A 22202-nucleotide genomic window follows, 5' to 3' on the forward strand; every position below is an offset into this window, starting at 1 on the left:
AAGTTCTTCTAACCCCTTTTCTCTTGGTAAAAATAGAAAATTTGTTGAGAAGGGGAAAACCCCATATCCTATACTATGCCACTATCGTCATAGTGAAAGACATTTAGACGCCTTGTACAACAGATCATCTATATATATGTATATATATGATATCTCCAATTTTTAGCGTGGAAACATCAAACAAGCAAAGAGTGGTACAGTCATCAAATCAGAAAGAAAATCTGCCACTGCTGCCCCCTTGTGTGTTGAGGAAAATTGGAATGCTCGCATCAACCTTTCTTTTCCTTTCTTTCTTGTTTCCTTCCTTCACGGAAATTTACTAGAGTCCAAGGGACATGTGGGCTATTGTGGTTACCTTCCCGCGTCAATCCTGACCTCGTTAGGCACAAGATCAACAGTCCCAAGAATCGTCAAAACCATTTCCCATTTTTCTCTGGGAAAATCGCATGTATAAAAACTAGCATTGGGTCCGTTTGGATTCTTGTTTTTGGGCCTGTTTTTGAAAAACTGTTTTTCACAATCCAAATGCTACAGTAAATGTGTATTTCAAAACAACTCCAAAAACACCAATATCCAAACAATATATCAAAAACAACTCCAAATACATATTTAATATGTTTATTTCAATTTATATATTTCAATTATGTATAGGATATATATATATTATATTAATTTAAATATATTTATTTATACATATTATAAATATTTTACTTTATATAAAATATATTTTTATATATTTATATAAATATTATATATTATATAAATTATATATATTATAAATATGTTATTATACATTTATATAAATGTTATATATTATATATATTTAATATATACATAATATATATTATATATATTGAACATTTATATAAATGTACATTTAAACATAATATATATATTTATGTATATTTATAATATACATTTATATTATGTATTATATATAATATAATACATTTATACATTTATATTAATATACATAATATTAATTACACATTTATACATAATATTAATAAATGTATACATTTATATTTATTACATTAATACATTTATACATAGTATTAATATATATTTATAATATATTAATTTATACATTTATATAATATTCATTTATAATTTATACACATTTATAATAATATACATTTATATATTTATAAATATATTTATATTATGTATTATATATAATATAATACACTTATAATACATTTATATATTTATTTATAAATATAATACACTTATTTATTTATATATAATATATAAATTTATTTATAAATATAATATACTTATTTATTTATACATAATATATAAATTTATTTATTTATAAATATTTATAATTGTATTATAAATGCATAAATGTATATAAATATAAAAACATAAAAATTATAAATTATAAATTATAATATACATTTATATAATATTCATTTATAATTTATACACATTTATAATAATATACATTTATACATTTACAAATATATTTATATTATGTATTATATATAATATAATACACTTATAATACATTTATATATTTATTTATAAATATAATATATAATAAATAAATAAATATAATACACTTATTTATTTATATATAATATATAAATTTATTTATAAATATAATACACTTACTTATTTAGAATAATAAAAAAATATATTTATTCATAAATATATAAATATATTTATTTATAAATATTTATAATTGTATTATAAATGCATAAATGTATATAAATATAAAAACATAAAAATTATAAATTATAAATTATAATATACATTTATATAATATTCATTTATAATTTATATATTTATAGTAATATACATTTAAACATTTATAAATATATTTATATTATGTATTATATATAATATAATACATTTATATATAAATATATGAATATATTTATTTATAAAAGTACAAATATATTTATTTATAAATATTTAAATATATTTATTTATAAATATTAATAAATGTATTATAAATGCATAAATGTATATAAATATAAAAATATAAAAATTATAATTTATAATTTATACATTTATATAATATTCATTTATAATTTATGCATTTATAAATATATTTATATTATGTATTATATATAATATAATACATTTATATATTTTTATATAAATTTATTTATTTATAAATATTTATAAATGTATAATTATATATTGTTATAAAAATATATAAATTATAAATTATAAAAATACTCGAAAATATGTTTTAAAAATACATCTAAAAATAATCCATAAAACATCTACAGTAAAAGATTTTTATATAATTTTTGAAAAACAACCCCAAAAACAACTAATCCAAACGGACTTGTATTTCAAAAACGAAATGCTACAGTGCTGTTTTTGAAAAACAACCCCAAAAACAGCTAATATTTCGGAGAATGTTGGAATTTTATTTATTGAATTCTAGAGAAGAAGAAATGGTTGTCCACGGTTGTTGCGTTTTATGCTTCACTGCTCCTGTACCTTTTTTTTTTCTCACTACTACAGCTTTAACTCGGAAGTTAACTGTCAAGTAGGGATGTAATCGAATCGAGCTGCTCGCGAGCAGCTTCAAGAGTTTGACTCGAACTCGGTCAAATCGAATTCGAGTCGAGTTTCGAGCAGCTCGATAAGGTTATCGAGTCGAGTTCGAGCATCTAGAAGTCATGCTCGAAGACTCGACGAGCCTTATCGAGTATTTTAATTTTAATTATTTAATATTTTTAATTTTAATTATTTAATATTTTAATTTTAATTATTTAATATTTAATATTTTAATTTTAATTATTAATATATTATTATTATAAAATTACCCTTATACCCAAAAGAATTGTCGAATTTACGAAATGTTTCAAGTCATATAAAATTTTTAAAAGGGTAATAATGTCTTTTCGCTCAAAAATTATAAAAAAAATGAAATTTAATAATTCGAGCGAGCTCGATAAGACTCGAATGGACTCGAGCCCATACGAGTCGAGCTCGAGTATTGCGAGCAAGCTTCGAGCTCGAGCTTGAGCTTCAATAATACTACTCGCTCGAACTCGAGCACCCCTATCTGTATGTCGAGTCGAGCTCGAATATCGCGATACTCGAGCTCGACTCGATTCGATTACAGCCCTACTGTCAAGTGTTGTACAGATATATATGATCCTTGACTTGAATTGAGAGAATTAAAATCTCTCTTCTGAATTTCGACTTAATTGAAATTATTTAGGATCATCCACCTAAGAAATGTGTGTTTTTTTTTAAAGAAGTTAATTTGTACTGAGAAAGTAAAACAAAAGTGCATGTCATTTAAACCCCTAATCAACAGTACCTTGGTTTGTTTGGATAGTGGGTTATTTCTATAAATATATTTGTTTACATCACCATTACAATTTTTAATACAGTTTTTTATCTTTTTTGTTACCTTTTTATCTCACATACATCACATCACAAAAAATACTACAATAAAAATACCTCAAATAATTTACAATCCAAACAAACCTGAATTCGGGCAGAGAACTAACCGGTATTGTCAAGTTTGTCATCAACCGACCAAGCTTAAATCTCCCATCAATTTCGGCCAGAGATGAATTGTCAATTTTTCTAACATAATGTCCCTAATCATGTCTCGGTCATATTTGGCAGTAGTAAATGTACTTGAAATATGGAATGTGAACTCAACCCGAATCTAAGGATCCATTTGGCATCCTTTTTCTAGGCATGTTTTTACTAGATAACATTTTTTTCCCAACTTTAACTACAGAAATTTATTAAAACACCCTAAGTTTTATAAAAAACATATCGAAAAACATATACTCATTTCCCTCTTCTACTACTATCCTCCCTTAACTATCTCTGCTTCTACTACAATCCCCCTCTTCCTTTCACTTCTTGCCGCCACCTCTACTATCATTACCTCCCTTTCCTATTACCACCCGCCACCCCCTCTCCTCTCCTTTCCCCTTGCCCCTCCCCCCCCCCTCCTCAAACTAGATCTCCTTGAAAGAGCAAATCTAATGGAAGGGAGGGGTCTAGGAGGAAGGGAGAGAGAAAAGGAGGGGGAGAGAAGAAGAGGGAGAGGGCGGTAGGTGGTGGTGGGGAAGGGTGTGATAGGTGCATTAGATTTTTTTTGAGGGGGGAAGGGGAGGGAGGAAGAGGGGGGAGAAGAAAGGGAGGCAGTGATGGGGGGAAGAAAAAGAGGAAGGAATGGCAGATAAAGGGATGAAGATAGTGACAGTTGCTTGTGAGGATGGTGGCAAGGGTGGATGGGGCGTAATGAATGACGAAATTTTATAAATATTTTCCAAACAATTAAATACACAAAATTTTTTATGATAAACTAGAGTAAAATTTTAGACAAATTTTTTTTTTAAAAAAAAAACAGCATTCAAATGGATGCTAAATTTCTTTCATGAAACTTAATCGTGATGTGTCTACATGATGAGCACAAAATCTTTCTCATCGAACAGAGTTGCTTGGCAGCAGAGATCGAAGTTTCTTTGGCAACTGTGCAACATAGTGGTTGGAACTAAAAAATTTATTCCGAGGAGATAAAGTTCACCATATTTCAATCTAAATATATAGTGGAAAATATGTTCAAGTTTTTGCGGAGTCAAAAGTATAAAATTTAAAAGGGTAATTTTTAAAAATTTTTAATTTTCTAATATTTAGGAAATATGGACCTTTCTAGCGCCTTCTAGTTCCGTCCATGACCGGGTCATTGAGAATGTGTCATTAAAATTTAAAAAGGTTTTTTTAAAAGTTTTTAATTTTCTAAGGGCAAAAAACCTAATATTTAGGAAAGATGGACCTTCCTAGCCCCCTTAGTTCCATCCATGACTGGGCCAATGAGAATGTGTAATGCTTTTTATCTACGGCAACAAGCATCAGCAAATCTAACAAGAAAGGAGCTCTACATTATCCAGAAGATGACAGTCAGCTTCTTTTTTTTTTTTGGTGTAAACAGGGTCTTAAATTTAAAACCTTCTATTTACAATTCTTTCTATCTGATCATCTAATTCAACTCTCTCCTAAAAGCTGGATTCAATAATGTCAGTATTGAGATTTTAATGTCACTAAAAACACCACTGCTTACTAAGTTGGTAGCATGTACGTTCTCTACAAGAATTTCATACATACTATCAACTACTCGAATTTGACTTGAGCATTGGAGTAATGGAATTAAACCCTAGTCATCTTGAAGTTTTCTTTTGCAGTTTATCGACCTCATCTTCTAAGTATCTAACTAGCTTGGGTTTTCAATTGGCACACCCTATGCATAGTCATAAAATTTGTACATTTCTGGCCTGCTCGAGTCAAGTCTTGCTTCTCGAGTGACCATACACTTGGTCACCAAAAGCTCCCTTCCAAACAATTGTCACAAAGTGAAATAGCTAATTAATTACAACTAGAGGTGAATCTTTAAGACCATGGAAACCCTAAGAACATGAGGCAGTGGATTTATTCGGGGCATAATTAGTCTCGTTTGGATTGCATGTTTTTCAAGAAAAATCATTGAAATATTTCTTTACACAATTTTCAATTACCTTCTTTTTTTTTTAATGTCAAATAAAAAATCACATAACTACAGTATATATTTCTATAAAACTCCAATTTCTGGAACTTGCTTGCTGGTTTCTAAATGCGAAGTAGACCCCATTAGAAATTCAATCAGGGACATCTTTTGAAAGGATATGTTGCATTCCAAGTGTCCAACCATCAATACAGTTAGTATCTAAACGTTCAGGCCCCGATCCCAGCAGAAGCACAGCATGGCACGTGTTGTAATGAACATAAAATTACATACATGAATTCTTTACATTAATGATGCCCGAAAGGGTATGGTAGTATAGCACCAAAAACTATATCATATCGGTGCATGGGTCCTTGATCATGTAAGCAAAGCACATGATCCTCTCAAATTTCTCGTCTTACTGCTGCACTAATTCTAAAAGCTGAAGTAGCGGATTCATCCGTGGGCGGCGTGGTTTCTCTCTGGGTTATATGTGTACGCACTCTAGCCCAGAAAAAATCTATCTTTATTTTAGACTTCTTTACAGCTTTAATGAACCACCGATTATGTCTTTAGATTTATACGTTAGTATTCACCCTAGACTCTCATGGTCTTATTTTACAACTCTTGACTGAATCCAACAAAGTAACATCGAATATTACTGGAGGATGCTTTGTGTATGGTGTCGTCCCTAGAGCCTTCGATAGCTCCAGCCATCCTAAACAGTGCAGAATGATTTGTCAAAACTCTATAGATTCTTTTTTTTTTTTTTTGCAAATATCTGTGCAAATATATATATATATATATATGTCCACATGGTTCATCACACAACTTTTTGCTATTCAAATCAAGGGTCACGTCGGTTGTTTCTAGCTATTGATTTATTGATACATAAATCCATTAATCTATATCCCTTGTGATGTACACTAATCCCCATGATAGAAGTACTTGCGATCGGAATGCCGACATGGACTGAGATGCTTTCCAATTCAAAGTTGGGTCCGGAAATAATCACGTGCCCCTGTTTCTGAGAGAGAGAGAGAGAGAGATGAGGCCTAAAAGGAAGGAAGACTTGGAAGAATAAGAGCCAAATGATATAGGTAGGATTCTGCTTAAAGCACTTGCAATGGTGATATTGTTATGGACCAGGAGAAATATGCACCAATTAAATGGTAGATGGCTTGATTAACTGTGTTGGATATGTCTTCCATCTCTCAATCTTTCACTCTCAGCTACAGAGCTTTTTAGCAACAACATGTAGTATATCAATTCAACTTCTTAAACGATTTAAAAAAGCCAATATGTGTTCTGCGGCAGACCACCCTTCCATTGCGCTGCGGTTGCTGCATCAGAAATGTGGCCCAAATGGTGTGTATACTGTTCAGTTCTGGTGGCCTCATTCATATTTTGGAGAAATTCATAAAGGCAGTTTGATCTCGCAGTCAGATAAGTCTAGAAATGTTGAATTTTCTTTAATGGGGGTACTATTTATAGATTCTGAAGTCTTCCAAAGAAAAAAGGGTTTTATTGGGGGGAATTCTATGCTTTTCTTTTTCTCTGATTGAATCCTTAGCCGCGTGTTCTTTTCATGAGCATAAATTCTCCATTTTATCTTGTCAATTGAATTCAACACCATTAATGATTGATGAATGACCCTCCTCATCAATTTTCCCTATAAAAGTCTCCACCCTCCAATCTTTCTGGACTGTGCACTTAGACATAAGAAAGTACCCCCACTACCTCCACTTCTACTTCTCAAAATGCCCATGTTCTCTTCTTGAGCCGTCTCTCACGTACGTCACAACTCATTAGTCATTTTTACATATGAATTTTATCCTCCATGTATCTCTTATTCTTATTTTTGGTCTGATTCTAGTCCAGCGACAGCTTTATTTGTTGAGGGATCTTAGTCTTTCTATACATTTTTTTTTTTCGTTTTTCTTTCGGCCTTTCAAGAAAATAATGGAGGCCCTCTTTTTGCATTTGCCATGCAAGGAACAACGAGGCAACATATAGACTAGTCTCTCAAGTCTTCCAGTTATTTTGAGTTAAATTTCTCCCTTAAAATGCAGGACCAATACAGTCGGGCAAAGCTCAACGCCTAGTGATCCTCGGGGGAACTGGAAAGCAGTAGCCTAGCCTAGTCTCCTGAGACATGAACCGGGTAAGGCAAAGGACGTTGAACCATATTGTACTTTTTTTTGAGCTTTTATCACCATCAACCATGCAATACCTAATTTATGTGGGTACTACCTATGTAGGTATTTAGTATTTTTTTTTGGATAGAATAAAGTTTGTGTGAATTCGACTCCGATCACTGCTACAGTAAATGCAACTCAAATCCAAATATTCTACCTTTTTTTTTCATCTAACATGCTGTTAACTTAAGATTATAGCAAATAAAAAATTTCCTAGATATTATGCTCCTGTACACTTTTTCTACTACTGAGTAATAAACAAGCTCGTGTGGGTTGTGTAGAGGTTAAAACTGGGTCGTTGTTCTGACTGTTCTCTTAGGTCAATGGACCACCAACCTTTTCGTTTCTTTGTGTATTTTTAATTTCGTATAAATGAATGTTAGTGTAGTAGCCTTTCTTTTTCAAGAATACGTGTGGTACTATTATTTTCTTTATATTCGGCCAAAAGGAATTCTTTGGCCAATCCAAGCACTGTAAAAGGGAGTTAGGTGCCTTGTGTCTCTATGCAAAGTCTGCTGTTCTTAAAGTTCACAAAAACACGAGAGCAATAAACTGGCATCGGATAGTTCCGAATGCCTAAGGAAGCCATAGTTCTTGGGGAGTTGTGAATCCTAAGTTTCAAGGCGATGCTTCTTCCCTTTTGGCCCTTTACCTAAGAATTTTCACTTTACCTAGGCCTAGAACGACTCAATTCTTGTCCCATTAGAAAGCATGATCTGAAAGCACCACCATGTCTGCATGTCCCATGAGCAAGTGGGAATAATACGAGAGAATTCAGCATCCTAGTGAAACAGAGAACATTTGGCTTTTGCCTCATAAAACCACATATTTAAGTAATAATAAAAAAAGAATGCAGATGCAAACAAGAAAAAAAATTTAAAAAAAAAAAATCTTAATCTGTACAAGATTCATGTAGCCGCTTTAATTTGGTCGCATAATCTTGTCGTGGTGTATAGCTAGAGCTCAAGCTAAAGTTAATCAATAATACTAATAATAATTCAAGATGCATGTTTCTTGGGAATTAAGACGCGAACGCCTAGAATTAATTGTTGAGCCTGAATCGGAACAAATTAATCCCTACAAACCAGACAAATAGGCTGAAAAGGTGACAAATGGGGTCGTAATCCGGATAGCTCGGATGCTTCAATTTGGCAAATTCAAATAGCAGGCAAGTAAGGAGATCGAAGTGATTATATGAATTGGCAAGTAGTTATGAGTTACCCGATTTGATACCCAGCATCGGGTGCTCATATGCAGGTGAGAGGTGGGAGGCTGGCAGCCTTTGTAGAAAAGGACAATGTTGGCCTGAATGTGCAAGTCACCTTGCCATTTAGCAGGATGTTATTGAAAATCCACCTTAATCCAAATAAAAACTTACCCAATGTCGTTTGAGAAAAAGTGACCCTTTTGTAAAATACTCTACTTTAAATCTTTATGGCTCCCGACCTTTAGATAATCATCAAATTTTCTCTTTGTTTTCCATCAAACCCATTCATAGACTTGAGATAGGGAAAAATGCAGTTTCAGTCCTCAATATTTAGTACTTGGCAGTCACCAGTTGGTTCTCAACGTATTCAATTTAAAGCAGATTTAGGAAATTTTTTTTCCCTAATTATTGATAAAATTTAGTCATATGTAATCATGTGCACATTAAATTGAATTTATACGTAAGCAAAATAGCAGCTAAGTAGCAAACTAAAACTACATTTCTCTTATTGGGACAAGCATATAGCCAAATTGCTCGTCCGCTTTCCTACTTCAAAATCTAGTACGGATTAAGATAGGGTTTCAGGCTTTGGGACCTTCGGGCCTCCTGTCCCTCAGTTCTACTTAAGAACAAGGATCTTATCCAAAAGGGGCAGACATCCCCGGTCGACACCCCTCCACCTTAACACAGAAACTACATACGTCAACCTTTGTCCCCAAAGTCTCCAAACCAAAAATGGCCAATAGAGTGGCTAACGTTTTCATCGACGACGAACTAAGAAGAAACATGGCAAAAATGGATTTTTCATCCAGTACTTCCTGTCTTCTACTCGTCCTTAGCTCACTAATCGACAAAAATTCTTGTCCTAGGCTGAGCTAATCTTGAGCTGTGCATTTCCCAAATTACTTTTTTTTTTTTTTTCCTTTTAACCTGTAATTAATGTGCTGAACTGGCCTCTTCCCCCTCTACTATTTCACCTTCTTTCTTTTTACATAGCATCATCTACTCTCCTGGTCGAGTTCTCACGTCAACCCTTAGCATGGTAAACTTCTTTTGTAGGGTTAAAATATTCTCCATAAAAGGAGCAAACGAGGAAGAGTTTCTCTGACATTTGGATCATGGAAGGTTCGCACGATCCACCATTCCAAGAGCAGTACAATAGCTTGTTCAACAAATCACCAGATACAGGTCCCAAGTATGCTAACGACTACGACCTTTTCATCGTACAAGAGTGCGAGCTTCCGCTGATCGATCTTGCTCAGCTAAACTCGGGCGAGCTTGCCAGGGAGAGGTGCAAGAAGGATATAGCTAGAGCATCCCAAGAATGGGGTTTCTTCCAAGTATTGAATCATGGGATTTCTCGTGAAATATTGGACAAAATGAGATCAGAGCAAATCAAGGCTTTCAAGAAACCATTTCATGAGAAGATGAACGAAAGTGGTTTCGGCCTCTTGGCCGGCAGTTACCGTTGGGGGACGCCTTCAGCTACTTGCCTGAAGCAGTTGGCTTGGTCGGAAGCTTTTCACGTACCTCTCAATGCTATCTCAGGTTTAGGTGGTCGCAGTAGTCTCAGGTAAATATTTTACCCCTTAATTTTATGACTTTCGTGCTTCTTCTTCTTCTTCTTTTTTTTTTTTTTCCTCCAATTAATTTTTGGTGTGTTTTCTCTTATTATGAAATTTGCTTACACAGATATGATGACTAGATACAACTAGTGATACACCTAAAACACATTTAGATTTTGAAGCTAAAATCTTGTGCATATTTTAGGTAGTACAAAGAGGAGCATACCTGTATTGGCAGCAGAGAAATAACTGGCCGTTAATAGTGTCTTAATTATTAGAAGTAAGTGTTGGAAGCACAATTAGTAGTCTGGGTAGTACATTTGTACCCAAAAATATTTGCAGGTAGTACATGGCAGTGCTGCAGGCCCAATAAACAAGAGTAGAGCGACAGGCACCACTAATTTTATTGGATCAACGGTGGAAATGTATTATCCGCCAACTCAGCGCCACTTGGCACATGATATTTTAGTACAATAAGAAGTCTATTAATCACTACTAGAAGTCAATCAATAATTAGTTCATTTGAATATGACTTTTATTATTTTACCTGATTTTGGGAGGAACTAAACCCATGTCTTATACTGTGGTTAACCAAACTTGTAGAAGATGTGCATTAAAAATGTTGGGCTGTCTTTTTCTTTTTTTTTTTTGGTTAAAGTCTCTCCCAAAGTATTACTTGTTACTTTCTTGCAAAGAAAAAATATCAACACTATAGACGACATTACAGAGCTGTTATCGATGGCATTTGATGGTATCCTAAAATAAATTGATCTCTTAATCTCATTTTAATTTTATTTTTAAATCGATTTGTTTGGATTGTAATTTTTTTTTCCTTTAAAGAAAATTTACACTTTTTTAAATATATTTTTTTATCTCCCATACATTAAATCGATGCAGTATATTCATAACGTCAGTCAGTATCCCGATTTGTGGAGGGCTTATCTGTGATGCAATTATGTTCATTTTGAAAAAATCAAAAAATGAGGCGGGTGATAATTGGGGAAAGCCAGCAATTATTCTTGAAGAATGTATGAATCAAAACTATGTGCTACGTGCTGTCAAGTCTATGGTTGATAAGCTTTTAGTTTGTCAACCAAGTCATCCACAACATCAGTCGTTGATGTGATGCTTTCATTCATTTTGATTTTGGTGAATGGTAAAGGCGTCCCAACTGGCTAACCATCATTGGATATTTGGATTACAGGGTCGAAGTGCAACATTTGCTTGGAAGAAAATACTCGTTTTGATGATCTTAAGAAAGAAACCGATTTCTGCATGTAAATTTTACAGGAGAAAAGATCAAGTTGTTAGGCTTGCGAAGTATTGATGTTAGGCTTACGTTTTGTTTTTTTTTTTTTTTTTTTTTTAAAAAAAAAAGTAGTGTTTCCATGCTTAATTTTAACACCAAAAAAAAAAAAAAATTTTTTTTGGAGGGGGGTATACTGTCACTTTGACAAAGTAAAGGAATGGAGCTAGCCTTTTCATAATTAATCATTTGCAAGAAAATCGAATTCTTAGACCCCCCCCCCACCAAACAGCGGTGGTGAAAGGATTGGTTCCTTGCTCTCCCTAGTCACGCTTGTACTTGTAGAGGGAGATTAGGTCACTATTAGGGTATTCTTAAGAATTTAAGATTGTCGGCAGCGGAAAGCAAGCGAAGGTTTTGCTTCTGAAAAATATATTTTCATTCTATTATATGAGGTGAAACTAAAACTTTTCTTTAGAACAAGCTATTCTTTTTCTTTCTTCTTCTTTTTTTTTTTTAATATTGTTATAATAATATTTACTTCCACTCTTACTCGTATACTAATTTGTTTTTTAAAAAAAAAAAATTCTAGAAATGTGTAATTCTTCAAATATAAAATGTGCCAAAGTTCTATACCAAGCCCACATAATCTTAAATTCTAGCCTAAAATAATAGAAAAGAAAAGACTTACATGTAATTATGTTTAATGGATAAATGTTTGCCGCCAAAAGAAAAACATTTATTTGCCGAACCCTTGTCAGCTATATAGTATAGGTGGATCGGAATCTTGAGGAGATTCCACTTATTGTCTGAAGACCACACAACATTGTACTCACCTCTTCTCCCCGTGTCTCTACTGATTGCCGATAATAGGTCTCTGTATTGATGTCATTCCACACTACACCTTCCCACAGTCTTTCCCAAGTGGGATACCCTTTTTTTTTTTTTTTTTTTGCTATTAGTATTTCCTTTTTAAAAGCCCAATTAATGAATTCGAAAAATAATACTCTATTAAAAGGAATGACATTATTGAATTTTTTGGTTCTTTTTTTTTTTTTTCTCCTTATAAGCCTACGTTATTATATCTTTAAAGACAACAACAAAAAAAATTTGCAATTTTTGAAAAACATACATACGTATCTGATAAATTGATGACTAAAGAGAACATCTTCTGAATTAGATGCTTTGAAGATCAAAGGCAAAGTTGGGCATATGAGTAAATATGTCCCTCCCTTTGTAGCAGCACACGCTGAGACTGAGACAGAATCAAATGAAGCAAATTTCCCTGTGGCCAAATCTGAGACAGCTTCACTACATTCTTGACTGTAACTTATATTTCATGCTTCGACGTGCCTTTTCATTGCATTGACTGTAAAAAAAAAAAAAAAAAAAAAGTCGTCATATTATCAGCCAGGCAACAGAAGTAGTAAAAGGTCATAAATCATCACATGCAATGTGCTGGAAGATGTAGCTAGGTACAGGAACATAAAATTTTCTTCCAGCGTCTGTCTGTCCTCGAAACTTGCTACCTACCAATCTTTAATTACTACCTACCAAACTTACTAGCTATTTTTGGGATTACTTGTGGAGTATTTCGACCTCCCTACCCTATTTATTTTTTTTAAATTGTCGGATTGCCCTTCTCTTATATATGTTGGGTACATTGCAATAGAAAGTAAGATAATAAATCTTTGAACATCCCCTGCATGTATAATATGATGATCATGTACGAAATTATTGGCCAAGTCATATTCTGGATTATACCCTCCCCCCTGCGGCACATATGTATTTACTATATATACATGTATATATATGCCTTGTTTATTTAATGAATTCTAATCTCTCTCATTTCCACCTTGCATCATTAATTACCTCAGCTCAACAATGGAAAAATTTGCCAAAACAATGTCTGAGCTAGCACATAAGCTAGCAGAGATTTTGGCAGAAAATATGGGTCATAAGTCGACATTCTTCAGGCAAACATGTTTGCCAAGCACCTGCTATCTTCGAATGAATCGATATCCACCGTGTCCCATATCTCCTCGAGTGTACGGCTTGATGCCTCACACCGATAGCGATTTCATCACAGTACTGCACCAAGATCAGATTGGAGGATTGCAATTAGTGAAGGATGGCAAGTGGATTTCTGTTAAACCCAATCCTGAAGCCTTAATCATCAATATTGGAGATTTGTTTCAGGTGTGTGTGTGTGTGTGTGTGTATATAGATATAGATAAGTGAAAAAGAAAAAAAAAACTCTGATTGCTGCAGCACAGGATCTTTGACATATGTTATGTTGATTTGATGGTGCAGGCATGGAGCAATGGTGTGTATAAAAGTGTTGAACACAGGGTTGTGACCAATATGCTAAAGGAGAGGTATTCCATTGCATTTTTCTTGTGTCCGTCCTATGAAACTACAATCAAGAGCTGCGTGGATCCTTCAGTTTACAGAAAATTTAGCTTTAGGGAGTACAGAGATCAGGTTCAAGAGGACGTCAAAAAGTTCGGTTACAAAGTAGGTCTGACTAGATTTCTCGTATGATTGTAACTACAAATCTAGTCAATCCAGTCATAGAGTACTATATTTTTCTTGCTCAAGAAAGCCCAAGAAGAAAAGAAAGTAAAAAGAGGAAAAAATCCTTATAATATGCAAAGTGTGAGGTAAGGCATTACTGAGTAAGAAGTCCTTCATTATGTGCCTTGTTTGGTAGGTGTTATGAGGTGGAATTAATTTCCTGCCTTCTTCTATTAAATGTACAAAGTTTTGCTCATTATATATCCTTCGAGCATGTAATTAATGCTCTATAGCCAGGAAAGAAAAAAGGTAGTATGTACTAGTTTGTTGTCCCTATAAACATATCCTGATTTCCTTATGCTATATCACCATGCATGCATCAGAGTTTAATTAAAAATCTTGAATTTACGCACAATACCAAATGAGAATCAAGGGAAAAAAAAGAAAAAGAAAACTAGTTTCACAAATTGAGATTAATCCAAAATAAGGTTAAATAAGTAGATCGATCCCCGCCCTAACTGTCACCAGAATAATTCCCCGTACTTTGTGCACTAACACTTAAAAAATGATGGATTCATAGTTTACAATCTTAGCCTTGCTCTTAAGACAAGTTCTTTTACTTGTTGAACAGGGACAGGATTGCCAGTATCAATTGTTCATAACTTGAAAAGGCTACGGCGAATAAGGTAAACATAACAATATAATAACGAACGTTTCAACAAGACTACCAAATTCCATTGCATGGGGGATGTGAGACTCGGGCAATAATGTAGTTTATAAATCTGGATCCATGCTAGTGTTTGGTAATTGGTAATTGTGGATCCACCATTGCCTCTGGTTGCATTGGCATCTGATTGGAATATCTCGGCTGGTTTAAGTGTAAAAACAAAATTGTTGGAGATTGGTAAAATATCACTTGTCTCTCCTATTTTTAATTTTTATGTAATATTTTCAACCCAATTCAAAATATATGATTTAAAACTAATTTTAGGAGAGAAAAAATAATTCATTCCAAAGTGTCCTTTTGTTATCGTCTCTTAACTGTCATGACAGACTAACTTATAGTTCTTTAACATGTGAAAATTAGTCCGACGTGGTTCTTTAATGAAAAATTACAAGTTTTTAATAGGGTTGAAAGATCCTTTACTCGATTTTATTTTGTAATTTAGAAAAAATTAATTAAAAATTTACAAAATATTGAATAATTTATGAAAGATGTAACAATCATCCAAAATACTTTAAAGATGAAGAAAATGACCTTTTTGTACCTTGAAAACACTTTTTTTTCTAATTTTATTGGTGAAAGAGTAATGCTTTGTTTGAATTGCTATTTTTTTTTGAAGTTTTTTTTAATAAATAAATATACTACAACAATTTTGATGTTCGTCAAGTAAAAAAGTAATTAAGAAATATTTTCACGAGGTTTGCGGCTTTTCAACATAAGTAGATAACGTGCCAACACCATTCAGCAATTTTCGTCGTCCTCTCACGTGTTGCGCGCATGGATCACCCCATTTTTTTCGCGCGATGCGCTTCGTGTGTCCATTTTTATTGTTCTTTTTTCTTTCTCGGCTTAGGGTTAGCCGCATAAAACACAAGAATCTCTCGGCTGCTTCTTTCCTCTTGCCTTCCTTTTTCCAAGAAGATTATACCGCCGCTTCTTCCCTTCTGTTTTTATGGCTTTCCCTCCTGGCTTCCATTCGTTGGCTTAGGGTTGTAAGTTTGCAGCTTTCTTGCTCTTAGTTTCAGTGCCACAAGCAAATTGAATTAAAAGAAGAAGATGAAGATTTGAGAAGCTAGTACTGGAATCCTCCAGAACGTGTGGTCGGCATCATTTCCATCTCAGGTTTTGGAACTTTGGTTTAGGGCTTTTCTTTGTTTCCCCCAGATTTATAACATGTCTTTGTTTTTTCTGATTATTCTCCTTCGCTATATTTTTTATTTTTTTCCCCAGAAAGCTCCCTCATTCTTCGTTAGTTTTTTTCCCAGAAAACTCCCTCTTGTCTGCCGTGGCAATGTTGCTCTGCCGCTTAGGCAGAGGTTCTGAACCTTGGTATAGAATACTGTTGGGGTATCTGATGTAGGTTTCACATGCTTCCCATGTGCCCCTGTTTCCCTATTTTTCTGGTTCTATTGCTTTTGCTTTCTTCCCACTAACTTCTCTTTCTTTTCCACTGGCAATGTTGCTCTGCCGCTTAGGCAGAAGGTTTTTTCTTTTAGGTTCCCGATGATCGAAAATATGTGGTCGTCTTGGGTACATGCTGTTTACAGTGCAAGGAGCATCGACTCTCTGCTCTCTCGCTCTCTGGGTTTGAGTGGTTTGAATCCTGTCCCGGCCGTTGCTGTTTTCCTTCGTTGTAAGCTTTTTTTTTTTTTAACAATCGCATCCGTTATTTGTTTTGCGAAGCTAGCCTGCATGCTTTCCTCTTTTAAGCCATTTTTTGTGTTTTAGATCTGTTGTGAGTTTAGCTGGTTTTAACTGGAAAGGTCTGCTATGTAGCTTATGTTCGTCAATGATGTGAACCATCTTCTTGCTCTTTCAATGCTTTCCTCTTTACTGGTTTGAGAAGTGATTCTTAAAATGAATATGGGATTATGTACTAAATTTTAGTGAGTCCTAAAACTTTGGTAGTATATGCTCTTATTAGGTACAACAATGTTCACAAATGATAATGAAATGGGGATACTGCCTTATCTTTGAATTCTACCTGCACTATAAGCTCTGATTTGAAATGGGGAAAAATACATCCAGTTATCTCTATCTTTAATCGGACTTGAAGATTTTATTCATCAAGAAAGAACCCTAACTTGTGCTTTTTCAAACTGATGTCGTGCATAGTGCTTGTCCCCTTTGTAGGAAGGTCTTAGTGTAGTGTTTTTTAGCCTTATTAAACGTAATTCAAAAAAAAATTATCTATTTATGTATAACTGCAAAGTAGCCTACTTATTGCAACAAAAAAAAGTTCTTCTGTCATTTGAAACTTTGCTAGCAAGAAGTCCTATATTTGTGATTTGCTAGCCTGTTTGATTCCATGTTGTGGCAGATGGCCATATACTGGTACGTCAAGTGTGTTTCTTTTTTGTCTCCTATTTCTTTTTTGTCTCCTAAATAGCAATATCCTTATTGTAATTATCTGAGCAATAATATTTCCAGTTCAACATTCCTCTGATTCATTGCTTTCAGTGCTTCTCTTCCTCAAACTTTATCTATCTTCTCTCCCATTCCTACCTCTGTAATTTTCCTGCTTCTGCTTTCGCTCGTCCCCATCTCATTGTATCAAAAGATTTTGGTATGTTTCTATCCATCTCATCATCTTTCCCTCTTCGATTTGAGTTCTGTTCTCTTCTATTTGAGTTCTCTTTTGCCTTTTAGATGGTTACATGAATTTTGATTATTGTTTGTATTTTTGTTATCAAATCATTCTGGAATGCTTAGCTTCCCTCTTTCTTTTCTTTTAATTTTATATTTTTTTCTTTTTCCTCTCAAATTTCTAGCCAAGCATATATGGCCAAAGAAAGGAAAGCTGGAGAAGAAGTTGCTCTAAAGAAGATACGCATGGACACTGAAAAAGAAGGGGTATTGTTATTCTACTCAATTTCTTATTTTCTTAGCTTGTAACATTTTAATTTTCTTAGTGGATAAATGGTTATGCCTGCTCTTTTCAGAACATTCATAATTGAAGCAACCACTAAATTCAAAAATTTTTTCTTGTAGTTCCCTATAACTGCCATGCATGAAATAAAAATTCCAAGGAAACTGGATTTGTGCTATTTTGGGACCTACCCTTTGATGTGTAGCTTGTGTTCTGAAAAAAACTATGGTGTATGCCTTAAAAAATTTAAACTCTATTGTACTTTATTGCTCTTTTCCTTTTTGTGTTTTGGGCTAGAGTTGTTATGTTGCTGTTTATACTAACCACTACAGTTAGGGATCTGCTTCATGAGAGAAGTGTGGGATTATGTATTACTTTTTGGTTTTCTATGTCTAAAGAATATGTATTGATTACCCTATGTAGTTAGGCTAGCACATCTAATTGCCCTATCTCTTTTTTTTTTTTTTTTAGAGATCGAAGTTTTAGAATATACTTGCTCTGCTTACCATTCCATTCCTGCCAAACCCCCTTTGCAGGTCCCTAAATCTGGGATGAATTGAATTTTATTTAGTCGCACCTTACCTTTAATTTAGCTGTCACAAACATATCTCAACTCTCTACTCCCGACCATTTTTAGTCAACGATGGAAATAATGTAGTACATTGCTATTATATGCTTAAAAGTTGCTTAGTAATATGATTGCTTGCACATGTGAATCAGTATTTTCATTCTGCTACTTCAATATCACTTGAAACGGCACCTTTTATTTGCTTGCAAAACTAAAGATACTTTTATATTGCAGCTACAGATCTTGTTACTCGATCCATTAGAGTAATGATGGATTCAGGGTGTGAAGAGGTATGTCACTGGTCCTGCCGCATTTGGAATTTGTTTTTCATTTTTTTGCCTTTGCTAATGCATTATGGCTTTCTACTCTTCTTTGCAGTGCAAGGGAAATTGTATTGTTGGAAACTAAAAACAAAAGGGAAATGTAGGGAATATTACTGGGAGATGACTTTAGTAGTGGAAAACTATCAGCTTCAATTTAAGGGTTCTCACTAAATTCTACCCGAGCAAGTACAAAGCTCGTAGTGTCAGGAATGTATTAATCCCGTGATCCACCTTTTGGCTTCTTAGGAGCGGAAGGGGGTGATTTTTAGCTACATGGTGCTTGTCAATCATCCCACTTGTCAAACCTTTATTATTTGACCGAGGCTAGAATAGTTGGGCCTTGTGGTAACCTTTTATACTGCAATCAAAGAATCGTAACCATACTCCACCCTCTCTTTTATTAATATACCCTTTTTTTGTTACTGCATGTGACAGGTGCCGAACCTGTACAATAATAAATACCTACTCGAAAAAAATACAGATTTTGTATATAGCGGTGAGCAGGTTCGAATCCACAGGGATTGGGGATAATTCGTTTCTTCTAGAGTTCAAAGTATGGGGGGTTTTGGATTAAATGCTAACTAAACAAATTAACTGCAGAAAATAATTAATTAAAAGAAATGATTGGGGAAACTCTAGCCAAGGATACACATCAGAAATGGTTCATGCACTGATCATTGATGCAGAAATAACTCCAACATTTAGTAATAGATTAGTTATAGTTGTCATGCACGCGATAAACAACCAACCCTTCCTTAATTTCTCGATAGCTAAGGTACGACCGTTAGCTATTTCTCTAACCCAAAAATAACCCTAGGTACGACCGTAGGATTTAATTTCTAAATTGCATTAATAATTAGAAAGGCTCAATCCTAACCAACAAACACGCTACGAGGGTTTGTTTAAATTAGATCATATGCTCCCCTGACATAAACCCAATTATGCCAGTTGCTACTAAGGTAGAGATAACGAACAATTACGGATTCAATTACCCCTATTTAGCAAAAATAGCCTATATGAATAATTAATTATTGCGCACTAATCAATCATACACAAGGCCATAGCAATTAAAATCAAGGAACATATAAATACCAATAAATGAAGAAAATAGTTAAAACAGATTCGATCTCACAGTAGTTGTCGAACCAAATCGTCAGTTGTCCCCTTGACCAGAAAAGCTTAACCACGCCTCATGAGAAAATCTCCCCGTTGGGGAATATTGTCGAACACCTGGCGTGTGTCAGAGGCCAGTCCAAGGAAAGAAAGAAAAGAAACTAAAACTAAACTAAAACTAGAGATCTCCCTGCTACTCTACGTTATCCCTATTTAAGCAACAAGAGGAAGATGACTAAAGGCTATCTAGGTGGTCCCCACACATGTGGACAAAGCCCTCCAAGTACTTCTTGTTCCAAGTCTCTTTCCCGTAACTTTTTTTTAAGAACCCAAATGACTAGATGCTTTCCACTAGCTTGTGGTCCCCCACCAATTCAAGGGCCCAAGCATTGAAGCCCTTAGGAGTCTCCATATTTTCCATAGAGTCCCTCCTTTTTGGTAGTTTTCTGCTTTATTCCTGAAATTAAGTCCAGATACCAAATATGAGTAAATATCAGCAATTAACACAATATTTATCAGGGAAAAAAGGGAAAATTAATAATAAAATCACTAACAAATTGTACCCTATCAATTCCCCCCACACCTGAATCATGCTTGCCCTCAAGCATGGGGAAAATTCAACTCAACAATGGCTAGCTTTCTCATTATCATAGCCAGCTATGCTTATACCCAGAATCAAGATCTAGTGACTAAGTGTCAAGACATGTCTCTTCCGGTTAGTTCCTAAATTCATAGACCTGTCCAATTCATGGCTACTTTGTTTAGGGAATCCAAATACTAACTAGCAACAGTCAATAATTAAGTCCACTGGCGACCAGAATCTCAACAATACGAACCAAGGATCGGCAGGCTAACATGATCATGAACTCACATATTCTCCACATCTGATTGTCTCTTTTTTTTTCTTTCTTTTCTGTTTTGTTTCCTTCCTTTTTTTTTTCTTTTTCTTCTCTCTTTTTTTTTTTTTTACACGAATAAGGCTGAGTCCCAAGTTATTCAAGTCTTTTGACGTGAACTCTGACATTTTTAGATGAAAGAGCCCAGTTACTCAACTTTTCACAGCTCCAGGACCACTTACTCATAGATATCGCCACTTTTTAACGCGAGAGCCGACACTTGTGGTGAAAACTCCCGGTTACTGGGTGGCGACACTAGCGGAGTATAGCCATACGTTATTCACCAATAAACACCAAAATATCAAGTAATTACTGATCATAGCCTGCGTCATGTCCCAAATATGGAGAACTAAGGTAAACAGGAGACCAAACTACATAACAGTGCCAGCAAAATATTTATATTGCCTAAACAAGTTAGCCATAAATTGCACCACGTCGTTAAACTCAAAGTATTCACCAAGAAAGCATGCTTTTACTTGCCACTGTAACTCAACTCATAGTACAAACCACAACTAACAAGAAAAAGTGAGCTGCCAAAAATATTCACCAATATAGAAGTAAGGGAAAATCACCCAAAAGGGATAAAGGAGCAACACCTAAAACAGAAAATATTTAAACTAAAAACATAGGAAAAACACCCCAAAAACGAAAAACTGGAAACATGTAGCACCCAAACTGACTCCCCCACACCTAAGTCACACATTGCCCTCAGTGTGAAAATGGAAAAGCAGAAAAAGGAGAAGGGCAACGGTACTTCCCTGTAGTCGTCAGAACATGGGAGGGTTAGGCGGAAACTGAGGAGCGAACCCGGCTTGCTGCATAAATGCCGCTATATTCTGTGCCATGCCGGCGACATTGGTGTCAACATTGACTATCCGAGCCTCCAAAGCTTGCGTTTCTGAAGCCTTTATTGGGACACAGAAAACGCGATTGAAAACGTGCCTCCAACTCGCGTTTTCTAAGTCGCGTTTCCTGCACAAAACTCGCAGGAATTAAAACGCGATTGAAAACGCGCATCCAACTCGCGTTTTCTAAGTCGCGTTTCCTGCACAAAACTTGCAAGAATGGAAACGCGACTGTGCAGGTAAACGCGACTTCGAGTCGCGTTTTTTTTTTTTTTTTTGAATCTTGACCCCTTCCTGCACTTCATCACGCGGCCGCGTCAAGAGGAAATGCCACCTACATAACAGCAAAAACGAAAATTAACACCCAAAATCAGTCAAATTCAAGGAAAATAGATTTAAACTAAGACACGAAATCAAATAAACAATTAAAAGAAACAATTGGGTTGCCTCCCAATGAGCGCCTTTCTTTAATGTCTTTGGCTAGACATTATCATGTTTTGTTCATGGAGGATAAAATCTTGTGGCTCGTCTCATTGCTTCATCCTCTACATAGTCCTGATAGCCCTCATAGATGGAGTAATCTTTGAGCACACGAGCTACGGTCTTCCATGAACTAGTTGATGGCGCCAAGTAATCAAGCATTGATCGCAATTCTTCA

The 22202-nt window shown here is 34.5% G+C and overlaps 1 protein-coding gene across 1 annotated transcript; it reads left to right on the forward strand.

The window, feature by feature from the left end:
• Window positions 1-9996: 9996 nt before the first annotated feature.
• Window positions 9997-14498, forward strand: LOC113725851 (gibberellin 2-beta-dioxygenase 8). Its single transcript, XM_072074267.1, has 3 exons — window positions 9997-10446; window positions 13562-13888; window positions 14003-14498. The coding sequence occupies exons 1-3, from the start codon at window positions 9997-9999 to the stop codon at window positions 14231-14233; spliced, it is 1008 nt and encodes a 335-aa protein (XP_071930368.1). The 3' UTR covers window positions 14234-14498.
• Window positions 14499-22202: the final 7704 nt, after the last annotated feature.

This window comes from Coffea arabica, chromosome 2c, assembly GCF_036785885.1.
Source record: "Coffea arabica cultivar ET-39 chromosome 2c, Coffea Arabica ET-39 HiFi, whole genome shotgun sequence".
Lineage (NCBI taxonomy): Eukaryota > Viridiplantae > Streptophyta > Magnoliopsida > Gentianales > Rubiaceae > Coffea > Coffea arabica.